The sequence below is a fragment of the Astyanax mexicanus genome, chromosome 23, assembly GCF_023375975.1.
Source record: "Astyanax mexicanus isolate ESR-SI-001 chromosome 23, AstMex3_surface, whole genome shotgun sequence".
In the NCBI taxonomy this organism is placed as follows: domain Eukaryota; kingdom Metazoa; phylum Chordata; class Actinopteri; order Characiformes; family Acestrorhamphidae; genus Astyanax; species Astyanax mexicanus.
In genome coordinates, this window is record NC_064430.1 from 6,475,809 (window position 1) to 6,500,876 (window position 25,068).

Consider the following 25,068-nt stretch of genomic DNA (forward strand, 5'->3'; position numbering starts at 1 on the left):
CTGTTTAAAAAAAAAAAAAAAATCGAGAATCGAATCGTGACCCTAAAATCAGAAATAAAATCGAATCGAGGATTTAGAGAATCGTGAGACCCCTATTTGAAAAGTACACTTTTAGACACTTTACAATATCAGATTTACACTACATGACTGATTGGCAACACTGGGTCACAAATGACATGATTTCTCGCTGTAGGAAATCGCAGACTCACCTGGCTACTCTTCGGAAACACATTTATCACAAGAACACACCCGAACTAAACTCACGAGAACTAGCGATGACATGTAAGATAATCTCTATAGAGGAGAATACGCACTTGCAGTGAGTCCAACATGAATGGGATGAACCGCCTAGCTAATATTGCCCTGACTTTCCGGAACATTCAGGGTTCCTCAGTGTAGCACTGTCGTGCTGCATTAGATGCTAACCGCTAGTGCTAATGGTTAGCAGCAAATGCTAATGCTCCAGCCTTAGTGCTGGAGAAATTTTGAAATCTAAGCGTACTGTAAATAAATAGAAGTGCCTTAGTCACCCAAATAAACAGTTTTAAAGAGAGAAATCTGTGTAGATTAACAAAAATACTGTGTATATTGACTATACAGCTCTGGAAAATATAAATAAGAGACCACTTAAAAAGCATGAGTTTCTTTGATTTTACCAAATTGAAAACCTCTGGAATATAATCAAGAGGAAGACGGATGATCACAAGACATCAAACCAAACTGAACTGCTTGGATTTTTGCACCAGGAGTAAGTAGCATAAAGTTATCCAAAAGCAGTGTGTAAGACTGATGGAGGAGAACGTGATGCCAAGATGCATGAAAACTGTGATTAAAAACCAGGGTTATTCCACCAAATATGGATTCCTGAACTCTTAAAACTTTTTTTTAAGTTTTTTTTTTTTATGAATATGAACTTGTTTTCTTTGCATTATTTGAGGTCTGAAAGCTCAAATTTTTTTTTGTTATTTCAGCCATTTTTCATTTTCTGCAAATAAATGCTCTAAATGACAATATTTTTATTTGGATTTTTCGTTGGGAGAAATGTTCTCTGTAGTTTATAGAATGAAACAAAAATGAAAAATTTACTCAAACATATACCTATAAATAGCAAACTGATTCAGAAAATCAGAGCTAAAAAAAAATTTATCCACAAAAAAAGTACAGTACTATTTTAAGTGATTGCTTAAAAAGTCTTGGATTAAGACTTATATTAGTGTTATTAGTGTGTATTTTTCATTCAATTTTAGGGTAACACTATATTTTCAAAGTAACAGAATATAGTGCATATAGGGTTTTATAGTTTTTCTTTGCTTCTTCTTCTCCTTCGTCTGTCAATAACTCATTTACAGCTAAACCGCAGGTAGGAGATGATGTAGTGTCTGCTGTATGTGGCTGGGTGTGTGAGCGCTTTTCCTTATACTCTATATATATGTATATATATATATTTATATATATATATATGAAGGTGATGAAACAGCTCGTCGCTCTTCTCTTTCTTTCTCTCTTTCTCTTAAGTCCTGAGATACAGTATTGGGTTTCAGGTCCGGTGTCTCGCCATCTCCTAATAGCAATAACACTCCTGGCCCATCAATCCTTCCGCATTCCCTCACCATCTTTCCTTCTATTGAAGCCGCCAGGACCTCCTGAGTGGCTGTGCTCTATGGGAGGATGTATATGGGTTTCGCTGCTGTTCCTGTGGTGAGTTGAGCTCACCACCGCTGCCCAGCATATGGCCGTGGTGCGAGGAGAGCGCTTGACCCTTAGAGTCGTATGCTGGATGGTTTAACGGCTCGTGTTATTGGACTGGACGCTGCCGAACACCTGTAAATAATATCCTCACTGCAATAAAAGCCTCCTTTTCACACTTTCTCAAGTGTCCGTGTCCTCAAGTGAACTCTGCAGTGTGAAGTAAGGTGCCAGAGACAGTGATAATGACGGTAGTAATCGCTGTATTAATAGCTGTGGAAATATCCAGCACCATCAGAACTCACTTAGAGAAGATCGTTTCCAGAGACTCTGCAGACTTGAGCAGTAGCAGAAAAGTGCCGTTTCAGAATAGAAGAGGAAATGGCAACCAAAAAGTGTTTAATAAATCAGAATACTGTTTGTTTTATATTTTAGATTCTCCAAAGTAGCACATCTTGCTTAGGTTAGACAGTTTTGCACGTCTTGGCTGGATTTTTTCAGTCCCAGACATCCCAAGTTGCAAAAGTTGATTTCAGGGAGGTTACCCCTCCCCCCCGGGCCCCTCACCCCCCCACCCCCCGCCAAAAAAAAACAAAACAAAAAAATATTGCAAACACACCAAAGGATGACTAAACTTTACTTTTATATGAATTAATTTAACTTTTTTTTTAATTAAATTTAGAGTATTCAGAGGTGAAATGAGTTTTATCTTTTTTCTTTTTGGAAGGCCCTGCCTCTGCTTTCCTTTTTTTTTTTTTTTTGAAAAAAGCCTTTATTTGACAAAAATTGACAGTTACAATATCACAAAAAATTGCACAACTTCAAAAACATTTCATATCATATTACAATAATTATTAATATTGCCTCCGCCATGATCTGCTTTCTCTCACTCACTGAACAAATCCCGTCCGGGAGGGGGAAAAACACTGCCCGCCCACACTAAAAACTCTCTCTGTTTTCTCTCTGTCCTTCCCACACGCGATTAGAGAATAACAGTCTGTGGCCTGTGTGGCGTTTGGGGCGCTGGTTCTGAATTCCGGGAGATTATATGTGACTCGCGGGCATCAGGGAGCCGCTACCGAAATGCGGGAGACTCCCGCAGCTTCAGGGAGACTTGGTTTGTCTGCAGTCCTGGAATTCAGGTTTTCAGTTAACAGCTGTGCTGCACTCATTAAGAGTTAATTACTTGAATTTCTTGTCTTTTAATGTGTTTAAGAGCATCATTGGAAAGTTGTGTAGAGGTAAAATAGCCCTATTTGAGTGATGTTCTCATCCATATTATGAGAAGCAAGAACTGCGCAACTAAGTAAAGAATACAATGACTTGAAACAGAAATGAAGGTCAGTCAATTTGTAACATTTCAAGTACTTTGAAGGATTCCTCAAGTGCAGTCGCAAAGACCATCAAAAACAATCAAAATGATGAAACTGGCCCTCAACAGAACTGCCCCAGAAAAAAGGAAGCAGAGCAAGAGTTACTGTACCTTTGGTAAACAGGAAAGGTTCATCAAGTTTATAAAGTTATTAGCCTCAAAAACCACAAGTTAACAGCACAATGTGTCATTGTACACTCCAAATAAAAGATGTCCATCATCGGAATATTCTGTAGTAAAAATGACAGATGCACTATATTGCCAAAAGTATCCTGCGCTGTCCTGCATTGCTGTGTTTGGTGATGTGAGGTTTGGATAGATTTGAGTTGCTCAAAACTCTCCATTCCATGAGTCTCTCTATGCCCTACTGTTCTTGATCTAATCTGAAGCTACATGAAGTTTGGAGGTTGGTAGTAATTGACTCTGCAGAAAGGTAATGCTTACACAGATAACCTGTCTGGATTTTAGATTGTTAAAATGATCAGGGCCTGGTTTCCCAAATAAATCTTAGCATTGAGAACATCTTAACATGGTGAGATTCTGCTCAGTGTGAAGGTTACTCAACCATCTGACAATCGTCTTAGTGCTAAGAACCTTTTGGGAAACCCACCCCTGAATAGTTAACTTGAACACAATCAACTAGAGCATGATGCTATTTGCATTTCCAGCATTCGACGGCTGAGGTAAATGAAAAGCCAAAGTGAATGTCTTATTGAGGGAAAAGAAACTTGTATTCTTGGTATTGCTAATGAAGCCACACAGAAACACTGTGTAAAACATCGTTATTAACCATTTACATTTAAATTGAGATTTATGTTTATGGCATTTGGATGACGCTCTTATTTAGAGCCACATACAAGGTTGTTCCTATTATAGAGGTGGACCAATGTAGAGTTAGAGAAGTCTTGCCCAAGGACTCTTATTGGTTAATCACATTATATCACAGTCATCCAGAGATTTGGGATTTGAACCCCAGTCTCCCCCATGATGAGGTATCTCACACCAACCCACATCACAGCACAACCAGTATTGTGCAAGCCTGAAATAATGTGCAAACCTGGGATAATGCTAACAATGATAATCTGGGACATAAAAAATGACATACTGTACCATAACCTATTTTGTCTGGATTTGCTGTAAAACATCTGTATTAGACACACACCAAAAAAAAGTAAGTTCAGATTTGTACCTAAAAGAGTACAAAGCTTGTCGCTGGGGCTGTACTTTATACTGAGGTACAAAAAAGTACCTTTCAGTGAAAGTAAAAAAAAAAAAAATTGATGATCCAAAATTGTCTGGCTTTCAAATAAAAAATGTGCAATTAAAATATATATTGTTTATTAGTACAGTGATACAGAATACTGAATGTACCCTTCTGGCTGGTTAAATGGAACAAATGTGTACTTATTGCTGTTAGAAAAGACTTTGTACTTCAGAGGGAACAAATCTGACCCTCTAAAGACCAATATTGTACCTTTGAGGGTACAATTACGAAGAGTGAACCTTTGAGTACAAAAAAGTACTCATATCGTACCTTTATTAGAGTGCAAAGAAAAAGGTGCTTAGGTCACAGTACAAGCACAGTACAGTCCATGTTTATTGAAAGGAAGGAAACTAGCAATGCTAATGAAGTTAGCTTCAACTTCCAATGTAAATCCCGAATTTTTGGAAAATCGTTTCCAAGCAAGGCCGCACTAAATCAGAACTTGAGGCCAGGGGCCCAGCAGCTTGACCAGCCTGACCTCTGGCCTTCAGCCGAGCGCATACGGAGGTCTGGATCTGCAATAAACGAGTGTCGAGTTTCGCCCCTCTGAGCTACTGAGCTACTGCTTTCCCTGAGAGATGAGATTAGCTTGTTAACCCCTACTGTCCGACCTGCCAAACCTCCTCACGTCAGCAGGCCGCTCTCCTGCACTCGAGCCGTGTTCCTTCCTCCTCGTCCGCTGGCGCCGCGTTCAAATGACATGTTTTGGAACCCTCCGAAACGCTGAATCATCCGTCATCGATGAGCATAATGTGGAATTAAGTGGAAAGGGGCTTTGTGGTGGATGAGGAACCCTGAGAGCTAGACCTCAAGTTTTATTAGGCGTACGCTCCAACAAATGTACTGAAAGAATGCCTATCTGTGAAGAACAGAGCTTACTGTTTAAGATTAGCAGGAGCGAATTTGAACGGTCGCCGAGCTCGAGTTCAGATCTCAAAAAGCCCAAAACCTCTCCATTACAGGCTTGTTCTTCATATTGGCTGAACTGTTGAGCCTGTTGCTTTAGCCTTAGCTGTTGTAGATGTTTTTCTTTTCTGTCTATCTTTGATTTGTGCTAAAAGGTCAGTTTGTAGGGTTATGAGAAAACAAGAAAGTTACCAACAAATTTGACACCATTCTGATGAACAGTTTGTTCTGTTATTACAATGTTATAAGCTCTTAATATAGTCTATATTTTCTGATATTTACAGGCCTCCACTAATAACTCCACTAATTAGCTAAGTATAGTCAGCAGCTCATATCCCTGATACTGTAGCATAACAAGTTTTCAGAAGAAGCAAGACTCAAAATTAGTGTCCACAAAGGTGCATTTATTGTACTATAAATACAGTAAAGTAACAGTAAAAGACTTAAAAAAATCTTATTTCCTCCTAAAACTCCTCCTAAAAGTCCACAAATATGCCTAACACTTAATACAAAGCAGCCTGGTATATATGCGACAAAATCATAATTTTATGATTTGTACATTTTGAACAGAGAATATTACAAAGCACATAGTTTAATTTTATTACCTAACCCTACACCTAAACCTATACTTAGCCCTTAGCAATCATGACCTAAACCAAATTTCTTAAGCTATCAATCACCAAACTTAACCAAAACTTACCCTAATCATAACCTAAACCAAAACCTTAGTCTATTCCAAACTTAACCTAATCAGAATCTAAACCAAAGCCCTAACCTATCCCTAAACTTAAACAAATTTTACCCAAATCATAACCGAAGCCCACACCCCTAGCATATCCCTAAACTTAACCAAACCCTTATCCTAACTATAACCTTAACCGTAACCCAAAATTAACCTACACTTTGACCTAAACCAAAGCATTAACCTATGCCTAAACTTAACCAAAACTTACCCTAGTCATAACCTAAATCAAAGCCTTAACGTATCCCCAAATGTAACTAAAACTTACCATAATCATAACTGGAACCAAAGCCTTAACCTATCTCTAAACTTAACCCAATCATTACCTAAGCCAAGCTTTTGATCTAAGCCTAACCCTAAGCGTAACCCAAAATGAGCCTTAACCAAACCATAACCTAAACTTAACCTAAACTTTAGCTTTACCTAAATGTATCCTAACCCTAGACTATATTTGTTTGAGTTTCTTTACATTAGTTTTTAGAACCTCCAGTAAATCAGCCTAAAAGTAGTTTTAGCAGCAGTGTTTTTATTCTGTTACTTTGTTTATGAGTTTGCCTATATGGGTTTTGTGTGTGTATACTAGTGGACAGGAGCTCCTTGTACATTGCAATATACAGTATGTGAGAAATGGTCCACATACGTTAGGGTAAATGTTACAAATTTCTTGCGGTGCACTTTAGTATTATATGTAAGTATTTAATAGGATCTTATTGAAAAAATATTTGACAATTGTCCCTTTAAAATGTGCTTGTCTTTTCCATTGAAAGAACTCTTCTTCTTCGTCTTGGCTGAACTGTTGAGCCTGTAGCTTTGGCTTTAGCGCTGCTCTCAGTTCTTTTTCTATGCTTTCTATTTTTGACTGGTGCTGGAAGGTCAATTTTTAGGGTTATGAGAATACGTAATCGAGAAGTTAACACCACTCTGATGAACAGTTTGATGCTCCCAATGTTTTAGCTCTTTATAAAGTTATTTGCTGACATTTATAGGGCCGTTCTGACCTGAAAGTAGTGTCTGATCTGGAGCTCTATCAGATTTTCTCTCTCCTTTGAGGCTACTGTCACGGTTAAGGAATTTGGCGACTGCTGCATAAAAAGCAGAAACCGTGTTGTGGACTGTCCACTGGTGGTAGACTCCTGCTGCTGCTCTGTGGCTGGGGTAACGATTCCTCACAGGGTATTTAGCGTGAGGGAATGCCTGCTGCTTTTTACAGCTGCTTACGTTCTGTTACACTGCTCTCCAGAGCCTGTCTGCCATCATACCTGCAGGACCTTCTGTATGAGTGTCTGTAAATGTGAATACAGTTGCAAGAAAAAGTATGTGATTCCTTTGGGATTTTACTTGGATTTCTGAAGAAATTGGTCATTAATTGTGTTCTGATCTTCATCTAAATCACAACAATAGACAAACACAGTCTGCTTGAACTAATACCACACAAAAATTATATGTTTGCATCAGAGACTGTAAAAAAGATTGATGTTGTGTCGCTGTTCCCATTCATTTAATGAAAATGAAGCCAAAATATTCTGCCATGTTGGCGATCCTGATACCCGAGTCTGCGCAGTAAAGAGACCAGAGGAGGGAGAAAGACTGTGGAGAGCAGCCTACTCATTTAAATAACCCCGCCCCTCTGAGGGCTGCTTCAACAGAGCTCACACAGTCTGTGGTCCCGCCCATACAGTCATTGGTCCCACCCCCGGCTAGGTGTAACCCAGCCTTTTATTATAATAACCACATCTTTTTTGAATAGAGCTGAATAATGTTTTAAAAAACGAATTCTGTGGGGATATAAAAATGTAACAATATAAGCAGAGGTTACACTAGCTGTTTCATTTAAATAATGGAGGTAGAATTACAGTATATTAGAAAAAAAAAACGTGATTGAAAGTTGTCTGTTTTGCCATTGAAACCTATGGGAATGGGTGCGGTTACACAGCTTTCTGCAACCGAACAGCAGGGGGCGCCCAACCTGTGGTGGCTTCACTTTTGATAGACGATGTTCTGTCCAGCTACACACAGTCTATGGTTTGCATGGTTTTATTGAGCACAATATGTTAACATTCACAGTGCAGGGTGAAAAAAAGTATGTCAAGAGCTAATTGGAGCCAAGAGTCATCCAACCTGCAGTCCAATCAATGAACAGGATGGATGATGCAACAGGACAATGACCCAAAACATAGAAGTAAATAAACAACCGAATGGCTTCAACAGAAAAAAAAATAAGCCTTCTGTTGAAACCAATTGAGATGCTGTGGCATCATGACCTCAAGAAAGCACATGATTCACACCAGATATCCCAAGAATATTATAGCTGAACTGAAACTGAAGTTTTGTGAAGAGGAATGGTCCAAAATTCCTCCTGACCACTGTGCAGGTCTGATTTTTGCTGCCAAAGGAGGGTCAACCAGTTATTAAATCCAAAGCTTCACATACTTTTTTCCCCTCACTGTGAATGATAACATGTTGTGTTCAATAAAACCATGCAAACATATATAATTTTGCATGGTATTAGTTTAAACAGACTGTGTTTGTCTATTGTTGTGATGTAGATGAAGGTCAGAACACATTTAATGACCAATTTATGCAGAAATCCAAGTGTAATCCCAAAGGAATCCCTTTTTTTTTCTTGTGACTGTATATGGATTTTCTCACGACAAGAGAGTCTTATCTGTAATATTTTCAGATTTACAGGTCGAGGGTAATGGGCCGGTGTGTTTATGTGCCGTGCCAACTTGGATCATAGCATGCACACACATATGCATGCATACCTCACCGCCCTGTGTGTGTTTTTACTGATAAAAGTACACCAACCTCCAGCTTAATCTGTTTAAACAGCCTTCTGCTAGCTAACTGCTTCCACATACACACTACCTGTCATCTCATCTATCTCCTTTCAGCTCAACCACAAATTTCCACATTTACTGTGCAAACGCTTAGTAAATAGCTCACGTTCCACCAAAACCTTCAACTGGTGTTTGAAGATATTTTTTCTTGTTTTACAAAAAAAAAAAGTAAACCGGAAGGTTTTTTTTCTATTTTCAATATGTTCATATGCTTGATGTTTGATCTGTTCTTAGTTTGTAGGATAAAAGAGCTATATTTTAACATTATTTAAGTAAGTCTGTGTGTTTTCGCTATCATAACGATGGGAAAAGTATGCAATTAAAGCAATAGTTCAGTATCAAGATATTTATATGTCTAATATGCTCGTATTCTTTAAGTCTGATGTGTCCCATTAGTCCTATAACTTAATTAGCAGCTGATATGCTTTGTTACTGTAGGACAAAGTGGGTATATTTTGGTAATCTTTAGGTGAATCAGAGTGTCTTCGCTATCATAACGTTGGGAAAAGTATGCAATTAAAGCAATAGTTCAGTAACAAGATATTTATATGTTTAACTTGCTCGTATTCTTGAAGTCTGATGTGTCCTATTAGTCCTGTAACTAAATTAGCAGCTTTAAATGCTTTGATACTGTAGGATAGAAGTGGGCTGTAGTCTTCGCTATCATAACAACAGGAAAAGTATGCCTATCTGTTTTTATTGTGTACACACTTATGGCACATGCCTGGGTTGATAATTTACTGCCAAGATTGTTGATGTAAGTTCATGGTGTATTTAATTAGTGGAGCACCTGTGTTTTCCATTGCCAAGATAGCAATACGCCAGAAACGTACTTAAGCACACCTCATTTCACCTCAAGGCAACCACGCCCATTGGTGTAGACAAATTTACAAGTTTAAAGACATCCTTTTCTGTCTTCGCTGTCATAATGACGGGAAAAGTATGCCTTGCTGTTTCAATGGTGTACACACCATTTGGCGCACGTGCCTGTGTTGACAATTTACTCCCAAGATAGCAATAAACGCATGTCGTTAGCAATAGACGTCTGTCCAGATTGTATTCGGTAAGTGGAGCACCTGTGCTTTCTATTGCCAAGATAGCAATACGCCAGAAATGTACCTAAACACACATTGCTATTTCAATAGCGTGCACATGTTGGGGGTGTGCCTGTGTTGACAATTAACTGCCAAGATAGCAATGAACGCCTGACATTTAACATTCATCTAGGTTGTATTCAGTCACTGGAGCACCTGTGTTTTCTGTTGCCAAGATAGCAATGCACTAGAAATTGACCTGAATACACCTTATTTGTAGATCACCACACCCAATGATGCCAATTATGTAGATACAGTACATTCAGAAGCACTGTTGCTATTTAAATGATGCAGGTGGAAGGTAGGTGTAAGATAGCAATGACTATCTTTGACTTTTTTTTAATATCAGTGTGATTCAGTTGTTTTAACCTTTTGTAATGTAACCATGTTTGTTCTTTTTGTGTGTGTGTTTTTTTTTTAGGTTACTGGTTGGAGCTCCATTAGAAACAACTGGGCAACACCAAACAGGTGATGTGTATAAATGCCCTTTAGGCAGAAGAGCTGCGGGACCCAGCTGCACCAAGCTCAGTTTAGGTACCCTGTCTGTACTTCACATATATTTGTGTAAATACACTTTAAAGGGATCGTAACTCTTTACAGTTTCAGTGTAATTACTCCTCAACGCTTCCCTTAATCACGGGGGTAAAGCCTGGAGTCGTGGTTTGGGTAAAGTGTTACCAGGCAGCTCACAGTGTGAAAAGAGGCAAGGTGGACGCCATCGTAATGATTCATTCATTCCTCAGTCCTGAGTTTATATGCCTTTACACATCTGTGCCACACTTCTGCATGCCATTGTATATATATATATATACTTAAATACAGATGTGGAGTGTGTGTTAAATAAACTATATGGGAAAAAAGGTTTTGGGACACCTGCTCATGCTTTTTTTTCCAAAATCAAGGGTATTAATAAAGAGTTTATCCTTTTTTTGTTGGAGTAACTGTCTCTGCTGGTGAGAAAAGGGTTTCAAATAGATTTTAGAGCATTGGATTCAGCAACGTGCACTCACTGGCCACATTATAAGGTACACGTGTCCAACTGCTCATTAACGCAAATGTCAAATCAGCCACTCACATGGCAGCAACCCAATGCATTTAGGCATGTAGACATGGCCAAGAGGATCTGCTGCAGTTCAAACCGAGCATCAGTTCACACAGAATCACCAATCTGCGCAATAGAAGATTGGAATACCTGGTTACCTGGTCTGATGAGTCTCTGATGATTTCTGCTGCTACATTCGGATGGTAGGGTCAAAATTCGGTGTCAACAGCATAAAAGCATGGATCCATCCTGTCTTATATCAACGGCTGGTTTAGGCTGGTGGTGGTGCTGCAATGGTGTGGGGGATATTTTCCTGCCACACTTTGGGCCCATTAGTATCAATTGGGCATCATGTCAACGCCACAGCCTACCTGAGTACTTTATCTTCTGAAGCTACTTCCAGCAGGAAAATGCGCCAGGTCATAAACGCCAATCATTTCAGATTCTCTTAGTTTCTTAAACATGGCAATGAGTTGTGGAATGGACTCCACAGTCACCAGATCCCAATCTAATAGAGCAGCTTTAGGATGTGGTTGAATGGGAGATTCTCATCATGGATGTGCAGCTGATAAATCTGCAGTGATGCTATCATGTCAGTATGGACCAGACTCTGGACCAGGAATGTTTCCAGTACCTTGTTGAATCTGTGCCACGAAGGATTAAGGCAGTTCTGAAGGCAAAAGGGGGTCCAACCTGGTACTAATAAGGTGTACCTACTATAAGTCTTCATGTATTGGATGGAGCTTCTCCTCTAATTTCACAATTTTAGAGGCAAGATTTTTGCATGGCAGCAACAATATACATCATTTGTAATGATTTCTTTTCTTAATTTGCTAATAAATGTGTTTCTTGTTCATTTTTCGTTTTCCTTAAGGAAAGATATCGCTCACGAATGTCTCGGAACGTAAAGATAAAATGAGGCTCGGGATGACTCTCACCTCCAACCCTAAAGACAACAGCTTTGTGGTGAGTAAACAGGAAGTGTTTAATTATGATTTCTGAAGTCTGCAGCAGTAAGATAATAAAGTATATAGACACAACATACACAATAGTTGTAATGTAGCTCTTTGAAAAGTAACTTTATTTAACTAATTTAGTTCAAAATGTGAAACTTATATATTATATAGATGTATTACACACAAAGCGATCTATTTTAAGCTTTTAAAATCAGTGTCTCAGAAAATTAGAATATAATATAAGACCAATTGGTACTTTTGGCAGTGTGGGCAGTGTGCCAAGTCCTGCTGGAAAATGAAATCCACATATCTATAAAAGTTGTCAGCAGAGGGAAGCTGTAAGATATGAAGTGCTGTAAGATTTTGTGGGAAAACAAAACTGCACTGACTTTAGACTTGATAATAAAACACAGTGGATCAACACCAGCAGATGACATGTCTCTCCAAACCATCACTGATCATCAGTAAATTTTAGGGATCAGAGTCTGGAGGAAGAGTGGAGAGACACACAGTCCAAACTGCTCGAGGTCTAGTGTGAAGTTTCCACCAATCAGTGATGGTTTGTTTGGAGAGACATGTCATCTGCTGGTGTTGATCCACTGTGTTTTATTATCAAGTCTAAAGTCAGTGCAGTTTTGTTTTCCCACAAAATCTTACAGCACTTCATATCTTACAGCTTCCCTCTGCTGACAACTTTTATGGAAATGTGGATTTCATTTTCCAGCAGGACTTGGCACACTGCCCACACTGCCAAAAGTACCAATTGGTCTTATATAATATTCTAATTTTCTGAGAGACTGATTTCTGGGATTTTTACAATAATCATCAGCAATAAAAGAAATAAAAGCTTAAAGTAGATCACTCTGTGTTTAATACATCTATATAATATATGAGTTTCACATTTTGAACTGAATTACTGAAATAAAGTCACCTTTTAATGATTGTCATTGTATAAAGTATACAGTGAATATATACAGCATTTATAGTGTAAGTCTGGTTCTTCTTCTGCTTTCAGGCGTGTGGTCCTCTGTGGTCGTATGAATGTGGCAGCTCCTACTACAGTACGGGAATCTGCTCCAGAGTCAACGCCAGCTTTAAATTTTCTCGCACCATTTCTCCAGCTTTCCAAAGTAAGCACTACACACCTGCACAGTCCGCCGGCGACTTGATTTAACTAGGAATATTCTGGGCTGTGACATTTCTGCGGTATTTCCAGCTACTCCACCGGCCATGAGCTGTGTTTCATGTTCAGTTCAAGCATAAAGTAATCTGGAAACGACAAACTCAGTAAAATTCAGAGTCAGTCAGCTTATTATCATCTTAAAATATGCTGCCTGGCCAAAAAAATAAAAGTCTCCACCTGGATGTAAGTAAGTAAATGATGTGGGGTTGATGATGCTGCAGTTGGTCTGCAGGTTTAGATTCGGCAACAGTATGTGCTGAAAGAATGAGGTCAGCTGACCACCTGAATATACTGAATATAGACCAGATTATACCATGGATTTTTTCTTCTCTGATGAACACGGCCATATTCCAAGATATTCCAATGTCAGGATTCATGGAGCTGGAATTGTGAAAGAGTTCAGGGTTCAGGGAGCATGAGATCATCATTTATCATTTTCACACATGGATTGAGAGAGAGTTCACCACAGAGTCCAGACCTTAACCTCATTGAGAATCTTTGGGATGTGCTGGATGGAGAAGAGCTGCTTTGTGCAGTGGTCAGACTCTACCATCATCAATGCTGCTGCAAGATCTTGGTGAAAAATGAATGCAAAGCTGGCATTTTGGCCAGGAAGTGTAGTTAAAGATTTGAAGATTAAATGTTTTCACACTTTAAAGTGGAACAGAATGCCAAAATTCACATTTGCTATAATTATGAAGACAATTTTCCTCTATAAATCTAAATTTATCTGCAAACATACTTTTTTTTCAGGATGTGAGACCTATATGGATATTGTCATTGTTCTGGATGGCTCCAATTCCATTTATCCATGGTATGAAGTTCAAGACTTTCTCATCAATATCCTGCAGAAGTTCTACATTGGGCCAGGACAGATACAGGTACGGTTTGCTTGCAGAGTCATTCTGTAAAAACTGTGTGTTAGTTTTGATGATAATTTTAGAAATATCTGTATGATCTGAATTATTTATATGTTTTAATTTTTTTATATATTTTCCCTACATTATAAATAAATAGTAAAGTCATCCAGATTATGAAGGAACACATAAGGAATCATGTAGTAACTTAAAAGTGTTAAACAAACCAGAATACTCTGGAAAAAAAAAAACATTTAGGTGCTCTTATCTGGGGAGCTGTTAACTTTTTTTTCTGAGGCTGGTAACTCTGATGAACTTATCCTGTACTTTCCTGTGGTGGTCCTGATGAGTGCCAGTTTCATCATAATATTTGATGGTCTTTGCCACTGCATTCCATTTGTTTTTCTTTATAAATTGGTGCAAATCCTAGATCTCAAGAAATGTCATCCTTGACTCAAAATTTAATTAGCATTTGAAAATATTGCATTAGGAATCTTTAATACAGAAGTGAATGTATCCGTCAAGTGGGGTGTTAGTACAAAATTACTTTTGTTATTTAGGTTACTTTTGGGAATATGACGTATTGCTGCCAATAAACTTTACCAGTGACATAACTTCTTATATTCTTTTTTTATATATATATTTTAAATATTTATAAATCATGAAACCTTAACCTAACATAAAAAAACAACTTCCTATTGATGCCAAAATACATATTTTGTATAACAGCACTGATTTATATATTGTATTAATATTTAGGTTGGTGTGGTGCAGTATGGGGAGAAGGTGGTGACGGAGTTCCAGCTGAATGATTTTCGCTCAGTGGAGGATGTGGTGAAAGCTGCTAGAAAGATAGAACAGAGGGGAGGGGAAGAGACCAACACTGCACTGGGCATCAATGTGGCACGGTACTACACACACACACACACATAAATATATTAAATATATAAATATATAGTTATACATATATATATATATATATATATATATATATATATATACATCTTATTTAATCTACAGTGAATTGTGCATAGAGTCTACTACCTACCGACGTTGCCCATCAGCCATACAGTCTTCACACTATTTAACTTCCATATTCTTCATTTATTCCATCAGATCTCAGGCCTTTAAACAGGGTGGAAGAAAAGGCACCAAGAAGGTCATGATCGTCATTACAGACGGAGAGTCACATGACAGCCCGGACCTAAAGCAGGTCATCGAGGACAGCGAGAAGGACGGCATCATTCGATACGCCATAGCTGTAAGTTCACTCTGTGCCGCTTTTTGTGTCTTTCTTTTCTTTGCTTCTGCTTGCGTACTTCTTGTTCTTGTACTTGTACAGTTAATCACTGTATAAAAGTCTGTGCGCTGGTCCAATCCAAATACGTACAGAATAGGTCTTTTATAATGTCAGTGTAATATAAAATGGTTCACTGAACCACAAAAAGCTGCCTGAGTGAGATACAAATAAGCCTGTGCAGTTTGGCGGTAGATAGATGCTGCCAGGGCCAATAGTTAAAGGAGAACTCTGGTGTAAAATGGACTTTTGTTGTAGTAAAATATGATAAAAAGTACTTACCTTTGATGAATAGCACACCTCTGTTCTCCCACAGAGTTCCGGGATGCATAAATTTTAACAGTTTGTCCAAACACCCTTCAGACTGGGTGACACAGGGCACACTTTGCACCAATAAATTTCCACTTTTTTCACAGTTATTCAGCTCAAAGTAGCTCCACGCCTCCTTGATAGAATCTGGAGAGCCCTGACATTTAAAACGAGGCATTAATATCTTAAAAAATGTCCACAAGAAGCTCATTAAAAACACTGTTTACATCCTATAAGGCTAATTTCAGCTCCGAGCGCCGCCATCACTGAACTGAAAATAACATTGACATATACAGGGGTTGTACAATGAAACTGAAACACCTGTTTTTAGTCCACAATAATTCATTGTGGCAAGGGACAGTTCTGGTGGAAACAGGAGAGTTGAGGTGCACATTGAATTCTGCGTGATTTGATCAGCCGTGGTTTTGTGTTTTTTGGATACAATCCGGGTTAGCACCCGAAAAACATCTCTTTCAGACAGCTTCCTCTTACAGCGTCCACAGTTAATCCTGTTGGATGTGGTTGGTCCTTCTTGGTGGTATGCTGACATTACCCTGGATACCGTGGCTCTTGATGCATCACAAAGACTTGCTGTCTTGGTCACAGATGCTCCAGCAAGACGTGCACCAACAATTTGTCCTCTTTTGAACTCTGGTGTGTCACCCATAATGTTGTGTGTATTGCAATATTTTGAGCAGAACTGTGCTCTTACCCTGCTAATTGAACCTTCACGCGCTGCTCTTACTGGTGCAATGTGCAATTAATGAAGCTTGAACACCAGGCTGCTTCAATTTAGCCATGAAACCTCCCACACTAAAATGACAGGTGTTTCAGTTTCATCGTCCAACCCCTGTATATATATATATGTCTGTTATTTTATCGGAGATGAAGATAGCATTATAGGATGAAAACAGAGGTTTTTAATAAGCTTCTTGTGCACTTTTTAAGTTACTAATGCCTCGTTTTAAATGTCAGGGCAAATTATGCCACATGTCACCCCGTGTCTGAAGGGTGTTTGGACAAACTGTTAAAATTTCTGGATCTCCAAACACTGTGGGGGAACGGAGGTGTGCTATTCATCAAAGGTAAGTACTTTTTATCATGTTTTACTACAACAAAAGTCCATTTTACCTCGAAGTTCTCCTTTAAGGCTGTTTTAATTCTCATCCTGCCCTTAAGAAGCCACAGTCTCTCTCTTTCTCTCTCTCTCTTTTTCTGTTTCTCCATCCTTTCACTCGTCCCCTGCATTAATATCCTCTCTCTGTGAGCTCAGGCCGTAGGTGTAAATGACCTGTTCCTAAGAGACGTTGCCTGTGTGCCCAGCACTGGTCTGGTACTGATCAAATGCTGAAATGCTTGGTCTCATGCTGGGATAATGAGGTGGACAATTAGACTTGAGGAAAAGCAACATGGGCAGGGAACCTTTTGAGGTCACATTTAGTTGCTGACACCAGCGGAATCTGTGACACAGACCCGTCCGCTGGAGAAATAGATGTCTAAGCCTCGTTTAAAGGGAGCTGTGCAGGACCGGCTCTGGCCCGGAGGAGATGTGAGTCATGTTGGATGGAAGTGGAGCTGTGTGCTCCAGACTAGTTAATGGCAAGCAGGTTCAGGATGCTGTTTTGTCTGGCATTGTACACAAAAAAAGTCCTTATAGGCAGGTCTGTTCACTCAGCGGATATGTTTATAACTCGACCTGGCAGTTATCTCCATTCATGCAAGACCAGCCTCCTATCTGTTTTAATTCAGAGAGACCAAAATGCTGAAAACTGAAGGTCTGATAAATGTTTAAGAAACATATTTTACATTATTAATACTCAATTTTTGTGCATTATTACTTAGTATCATTATAATTATTCAGTATCGTTCACAAAAATTGTGAATGATTGTATAATTGAATCGTTGATTGCTTAAAATGAATCAGTGTTTAATGATCTACTAAAGTTTCTACAAAAATATTCAGTATTTAAATGATAATTCTATAATTGTTTCAGTGTCCACAATACATGATTCAGTATCTACTTAAAAGGTTCGGTATTTAAATGAGAGTTCTATAATTGATTTATGATTTAGTGATTAGTGATTAATGATTTAGTGTCAACTATAAATGATTCAGTATCTACTTAAAATGTTTGGTATTTAAATGATTGTTCTATAATTGATTAAGTGTCAAGTATAAATGATTCAGTGTCTTCTATAAATGATTCAGTATTTAAATGATTATTCTATAATGGACCCATTGATTGCTTTAAATGATTCAGTGTCTACATAAAATGTTAGGTATTTAAATGATTATTATTTAATTGACTCATTAATTTATTTAAATGATTCAGTATCTACTATAAATGATTCAGTGTCTACATAAAATGTTAGGTATTTAAATGATTATTATTTAATTGACTCATTAATTTATTTAAATGATTCAGTATCTACTATAAATGATTCAGTGTCTACATAAAATGTTAGGTATTTAAATGATTATTATTTAATTGACTCATTAATTTATTTAAATGATTCAGTATCTACTATAAATGATTCAGTGTCTACATAAAATGTTAGGTATTTAAATGATTATTATTTAATTGACTCATTAATTTATTTAAATGATTCAGTATCTACTATAAATGATTCAGTGTCTACATAAAATGTTAGGTATTTAAATGATTATTCTATAATTGACTAATTGGATGATTTAAATTATTTAGTATTTTCTATAAATAATTAAGTATCTATATACAATTTTGAGCATTTAAATTACTATTCTATAATTTACTTATTGAATGCTTTAAATGATTCAGTATCTACATAAAATGTTAGGTATTTAAATGATTATTCCTTAATTGACTCATTGATTGCTTTAAATAATTCAGTATCTACTATAAATGATTCAGTATCTACATGAAATATTAAGTATTTAAATGATTATTCTATAATTAACTCATTGATTGCTTTAAATGAATCAGTGTTTAATATAAAGGATCTACAAAAGTATCTACAAAACATTTAGTATTTAAATGATAATTCTATAATTGTCTACTATAAATGATTCAGTGTCTTCTATAAATTGTTGGTATTTAAATGACTCTTTTATAATTGATTTAATGTCAGCTAGAAATGATTCAGTGTCTTCTATAAATTAATCACTATTTACATGAAATTTTCAGTGTTTAAATTATTATTCTATAACTGATTCATTGACTGCTTTAAATGATTCAGTGTCTACTATAAATGATCCAGTATCTACGTAAAATTTTCAGTATTAAAATGACTATTCTATAATTGCCTCACTGGTTCTTTTAAATGATTCAGTATTTTCTATAAATGATTCAGTATCTACTTTAAATGATTCAGTAAGCACTATAATTAATGCAGCATCTCATACAAATATTTTGAATGTACTACAAATGAGGTTGTATCTACTTATATTTGATTCAAAAACTGCTGTGAAAGATGAATGATTCATTGTCTTATATAAATGATTCAGTATCTACTTTAAATGATTCAGTAAGCACTATAATTAATGCAGCATCTTATACAGATGTTTTGAATGTAGGTTTATCTACTTATATTCAAAAACTGCTAGAAAAGATAAATGATTCAGTGTCTTCTATAAATTATTCAAAAAATGCTAGAGAAGATTCATTATCTACATCATAACTCTGTAGTATATTTTCTACTATAGATGAATCAGTATATAAATGCCTGTAGGGTTTAATGGGTTAATATATTCTATATATTTACACCTATTCTGCTGCTCTTTCTGCAGGTGTTGGGATATTATAACCGTAGAGGAATCAACCCAGAGGCTTTCCTCAACGAGATCAAATACATCGCCAGCGATCCGGACGATAAGCACTTCTTCAACGTGACGGATGAAGCTGCGTTAAAAGACATTGTGGATGCTCTGGGAGAGAGGATCTTCAGTTTGGAAGGTGGGTTTGGAGATGTGGGTTTTCCATGAAGGCCTGTATTGCCTCATGACCGTATTACAGCGAAAAACCTCAGTCTATAAAACATTTACAGCATCTCAGCATTGTGCTGTGCTGTAAATCTGCTTGGAGCGAGTCTTAAGCACTCTCTCCTCACTTTGAAATACGCTCAGTGTCGTAACTCTTCTTAAGACGCTCTAAGACCCAGCTGAAGAGCAGTGTGGTGAGGTCTAAGCCAGACGAGGACCCTTTTACCTCCCTCTGTGCTCACTAGGAACTCACTCTGCATTCTCTCTGGCTCTGTCTGTAGGAACCAGTAAGAACGGGACAGCATTTGGTCTCCAGATGTCTCAGGCTGGTTTTTCCACACATATAGTTCAGGTAAGCATGTTGATGTTGATGTTTACTGGTTGGTTTGCCGCCATTCATTACATACAGTTGGAAATATATTCTATCTAATTATATTTCTGAAATTTAAATATTTTTAGTTAAAACATTCAAATATTTACATAATCTAAAAGATTAATTTTGTAAACATACCAAGCCTCACTGTCTCAACACATGGATGGCATGTAATACATTCTTTTAAGTGTACTAAATATAATGTATTACATGCCATCCATGTGTTGAGACAGTGTAATTTGGGTAGGTGTGGCCTGAGCACACTTGGCCTTGCTCTCTCTGGGTGGGTACAGTAGATGGCGCTCTTTTCCCTCATCACTTCTAGGGTGATGTCGATCAGCACAAAGCTGCGTCTGTGAGCTGATGTATCAGAACCGATTCGCTGCACTTTCCACCGAGTGTTAGCGCTGTGACGCTACTCGACAATGCTATAGCATCAGCAGCAGTTTGAAAAGAGGCAGTGTCTCACATGTATCGGAGGAGGCATGTGCAAGTCTTTATCCTCCTGGTGTTGTGACATTTCTAGTGAAAGGAGGAGTCCTAATGAACTCGTTGTGTTCATTGTAATAACAGTGTAACTATTGGTGAAGTATGCGTTGTTGTAGGGCTATTATAGTTTTTGATTTTTAAAAATCATTACTCTGATTTTTTTTGGGGAAAACTGACTAAATATATCTATATTCTGTCTAACATGTAACAACACAGTTATTAGAGACACTTATTATGAAGTGGGATCGATTGGAAAATGAGAGCAGTTGCATCCTTCTCAAAACCTGTCAAACTGGGCTTTAAATGTCTTTAAAAGTGTCTTTTGAGAGATTTGAGAGCTTTTCAGCAATCTCTCACCAAGTGGAACACTCCCCAATATGTTTCCCTGCACAAAAAAGCAAAAGATTATATATTTATCATTTTAAAAGCAGGTTGAGCCTCGTTTGAGTAGCGAGCAGTTGCATCAGCAGACAGTGTGGAAGGCCTGGAATTGCTGGATGCTGATGGGGATCAGTCACGTTCCAGAGCGAAACGAGTCTTGGAAACGCGCGAGAGCTTCAGGTACAGTCTGGAAGTGATTTTGGATGAACTGAGGCAGATGGTTGTCCAGATCTGCAGGTACAGTTGGGAGCGTGGAGTTTTTGCGAGGCTGGCCTGGAGGACAAGCCAGCTGTGTCAACCTGAGAGCCAACAGCTCGCATGCTGATATCAGCTGCAGCCCTGGGAGAAAAATGCAAGAGAGAGAGATACTTTTCCTCTCTCTCACTAGAGGAGCACTTCCTTTTCAGCACTCACCACAGCATTCATGAAAGCGGGGCCTTTATTCACATCTTTTTGGACGGGGGATCGGAAAAATCCCTGTCTACATTATAGCAGGGACAGAGATGGGAGGGATATACGTCATGCACATATCATAATTAGCTCAAGATTCATGGATGGAAGGATGGCGGAAATTGGTATGGAAAACAGTAATCCACCTCAGATCGTTGCAAAACTTGTGTTTTAGACAGATATGTAAACAATTATACGGCTTAAAAATGCTTTTTCCTGCACTGAAAAAAATGATGCGTAAAATTTACTTTAAAAAAGTTTTGCAACTTTCTGCATTTGCTTTTTTAAGTAACTTTAATTCCATCAACTTCAGTCAATTCTTTCTTTTAGTAAACTTTACTTAATTTATTTTTGCTGAATCAATCCTTTCTTTTAGTAACTTTTAATTTCTGCATACAATATTACCTAGTTACAATTATTCAATTTGTACAATATTACTATATGTAATTTTAGTTAAAACACACATTCAAATATTTACATAATCTAAAAATTTATTTTGTAAACAGAGCAAGTCTCACTGTCTCAACACATGGATGGCATGTAACACATTCTTTTTAGGATACTAAACTATACTGTACTATACTATACTATACTTTAGTATACTAAACAGAATGTGTTACATGCCATCCATGTGTTGAGACAGTGTAATATGTGTGTTTTAACTAAAAAGTATTTAAATTTCAGGAATTATAATATATTATGTATCATACATTATTTGAGTAATATTGTATAAATTAGGTCATTTTAATTAGGTAATATTGTATACAGACTGATTGAAGTTCAGTTCCCTTATTTACTCTATGTAACATTTCTAATCTAAGTTACTTACCTTTATCTGAAATTAAATTTAATAAAAAAAAAAAACAAGTGCAGAAAGTTGCAAAACTTTACAAACTTTTACTCTGCAACTGCTCTTATTTTCCAGTAAATCAACACAAAAACGAGGCCCTTCCATGGGAATTATAAATATACAATCTTTTGCTTTCTGTGGATGGAGAAAATAGTCAGGAAAACTGCAGATGGGGACTGGAATGACTGGAAATCCCATCGGTCAGACTGCTGAATGCCTGGGATAGCACTTGCTCAGTGAGAAGCAACCTGAGTGTTGAGAAGAGGGATAAGTTATTGGAAAGAATATTAGAGCTTTAGTAGAAAATTGTCCCTGAAACGCACAGATGGGTTTCACCGAGGCCGGGCTCTGCCAGCCTAAACGGAGGCTTAATACACACATGTTCAGATGTTCCACTGTGTTAGTGGTTCACGAGCCGCCGCATTTTTACTTTGCTTATTTATTTTCTTCGGCTTCTAGTAATCGTCAGGGAAGGTGATCTGGGTGAGGTTTAGTCGTGTGATGAGAGAGTGCAGATTGATGTTTCTGATGTTTCTGCAGTTTTCTCATGATTTTATGCACAAAAAGGGAGCTTAAAGGAATCAACTTGTTGCATTTGGAAGATATGTACTGTATATCAGTGGTAATTAAGGCAGAAAATGACTTTTTTTAAGGCACTCTTTGACATTTGAGACCTTCCAATTAATAACCATGTATTGTTCATTTCTTCCTTTTGGGAAAATCCTTATTTTTCAACTTTTAAATGTAAGAATTTTTATGAATGAAGAAATATAAGTCTAAATAAAGCACATTTTAGTTGTTAAATATAATCATATAGGCTCTTTGTAGCTAATAAAGTATAATAATTACAGACTGTTACATTCTCAATATACAGTGATAATAGTAAAATATGCAGAATATGCAGAGAAACTGATACAGAAATACAGTCTGTAATTAGTATAGAACTAACTACAAGTAAAGCTCCCTATATGATAAACGAGGCTAAACATAATGTATAGTAGATATAAAAAAATGTATTAGAAATAAGGAGGTTGCCATAGTGTTATGCTTGTTCAGTGTATACTTATATACTACTGGGTCAGAGTATCTCCAAAACATCAGACATCAGGTCAATATCTACCAAAATACCACAAAAGTCCATTAAAGACCATCCCCATTAAAGGACCTTTAAGGATTATATTTTTTGTAATAACTCAAACATGTTTAGGATATCAGATATTATTGTTAGCAGAGCTTCAGACAATATTTTCTTTTAGAACTGTGGTCTCCAAATCTGCCCTCTTCCATTCCCTCAGTCCCATTTCCACACCTGGGGTTGCCAGGTACAGAACACAACAGCACACAACCAGTGTGCAGTAGCCAAGGAAACGGGTGAGCTGGCTAGGCTATTTTTCTGCTGAACAGATAATCACTGAGCCTCAGTAAGGTTTTTTAACCATAGCTTGGTAATTTACCACCACCTGTAGCGTAGTAGGAACAGGGATTTTGGACATTGCAAATGTATATACTGTATATACAGCTCTGGAAAAAAATTACAAGACAACTTCAGTTTCTGAGTCAGTTTCTCTGATTTTGCTATTTATAGGTATATGTTCAAGTCAAATAAACATTGCTGTTTTATTATAGAAACTACGGAAAACATTTCTCCATAATAATCAAATAATGCAAAGAAAAAGGTTTTTAATCACAGTTTTTTTATGCATCTTGGCATCATGTTCTCCTCCACCAGTCTTACGCACTGCTTTTGGATAACTTTATGCCTTTACTCCTGGTGCAAAAATTCAAGCAGTTCAGCTTGGTTTGATGCTTGTGATCATCCATCTTCCTCTTGATTATATTCCAGAGGTTTTCAATTTGGTAAAATCAAAGAAATTCGTCATTTTAAGTGGTCCCCTATTTTTTTCCAGAGCTGTATATATATATATATATATATATATATATATATATGTATATATATATATATATATATATATATATATATATATTTGAGCACCAGATGCCACAGGACGCCTTCAGAGGTCTTTAAGTATAGAGTCCATGCCTCAAATAAAAAAGGTGTGTGGTGGCACACCAAGGTCCCACTTAATAATAGACAAGTGGCGTTAATGTTAATGATCTTAACACTCTATATTGAAGCCAGTGTGATGATGTTTTGATCACTGCTCAGTGGAAGTGACTCAGTCTGAACTGGAAGAGTCTGTGGCCTATTTGTATCCATCAAAGCGGACACTGGTGTTTAAATAGATCTCAGTATGAGCTGCACAGTTCATCCAGACTGCGGCGTCTGCTCTGGGCCCAGTCATTATATAGAGTTCCAGTTTTTCTTCTCAGAGAAATGAAGAAAATTAACAATCTGGGCTGTTTTAGGTTTGCACTGTATCCATGGCAGTAGTCCTCAACACATACACACACGGTCTAACCAGGAAATATGTGCTGCATGAAGTGGTAGCGTCAGTGAATCACTGTAATATTGATTTAGAAGCAGTTCCATTAGGTTACAAGGCATCTGTGGTGTTTGCTTTATCCACAAACCCCTGGAAAAAGCTATTTCAGATTTTCTTTTTTTTTCATTTTTTACGCAAACCTGATCAAGCTTCAGAGTGGCACAAGAAAAAAAAAACTTGTGAAATATGAAATATGTTTGGGAATGTCGAGCAAGACTGATTTTCCACTCTTTCTAAGGCTTTCTCGATGCTTTCTCAAGGCTTTATCAAGCATGGCTTCCGATCCAGTGGTTTAGCATAGCTTCAGATACAGTGACTCATGCAGTTGTTCTTGCAGCGTAATTATAAAAATGTGCTATTGCGAAACCGACATTTCAACTCAATCAGTCCGCAAATTAATCACTAATGAATGATTAATATCTCTAATTTAGCCCTCATCAACAATTATTCTTCATAGACGTTAATTACCGTAATTAATACCAGTCAGATGATCTCATAACTCATTAAAAAATAGCTTAATAAAACTCAAATGCAAGATGAGTGCTTTGATGAGTGCTTTGATAGGTGCAGAAGCA

At 37.3% G+C, this 25,068-nt stretch overlaps 1 protein-coding gene across 36 annotated transcripts in view; it reads left to right on the plus strand.

The window, feature by feature from the left end:
* The window catches only part of itga11a (integrin, alpha 11a), a 126,625-nt gene that overhangs the window by 47,528 nt on the left and 54,029 nt on the right, over positions 1-25,068 (plus strand). For all 36 annotated transcript variants that reach the window (XR_007429027.1, XR_007429028.1, XR_007429031.1 and 33 more), the window contains exons 3-10: positions 10,326-10,438; positions 11,821-11,912; positions 12,918-13,032; positions 13,839-13,966; positions 14,702-14,850; positions 15,059-15,203; positions 19,315-19,480; positions 19,788-19,858. Coding sequence is in view for 1 of the 36 variants with exons in the window: in XM_022667089.2 (XP_022522810.2) it covers positions 10,326-10,438; positions 11,821-11,912; positions 12,918-13,032; positions 13,839-13,966; positions 14,702-14,850; positions 15,059-15,203; positions 19,315-19,480; positions 19,788-19,858 (979 nt within the window). In the remaining 35 variants the exon portion in view is untranslated. The remainder of the gene's footprint in view (positions 1-10,325; positions 10,439-11,820; positions 11,913-12,917; positions 13,033-13,838; positions 13,967-14,701; positions 14,851-15,058; positions 15,204-19,314; positions 19,481-19,787; positions 19,859-25,068) is intronic.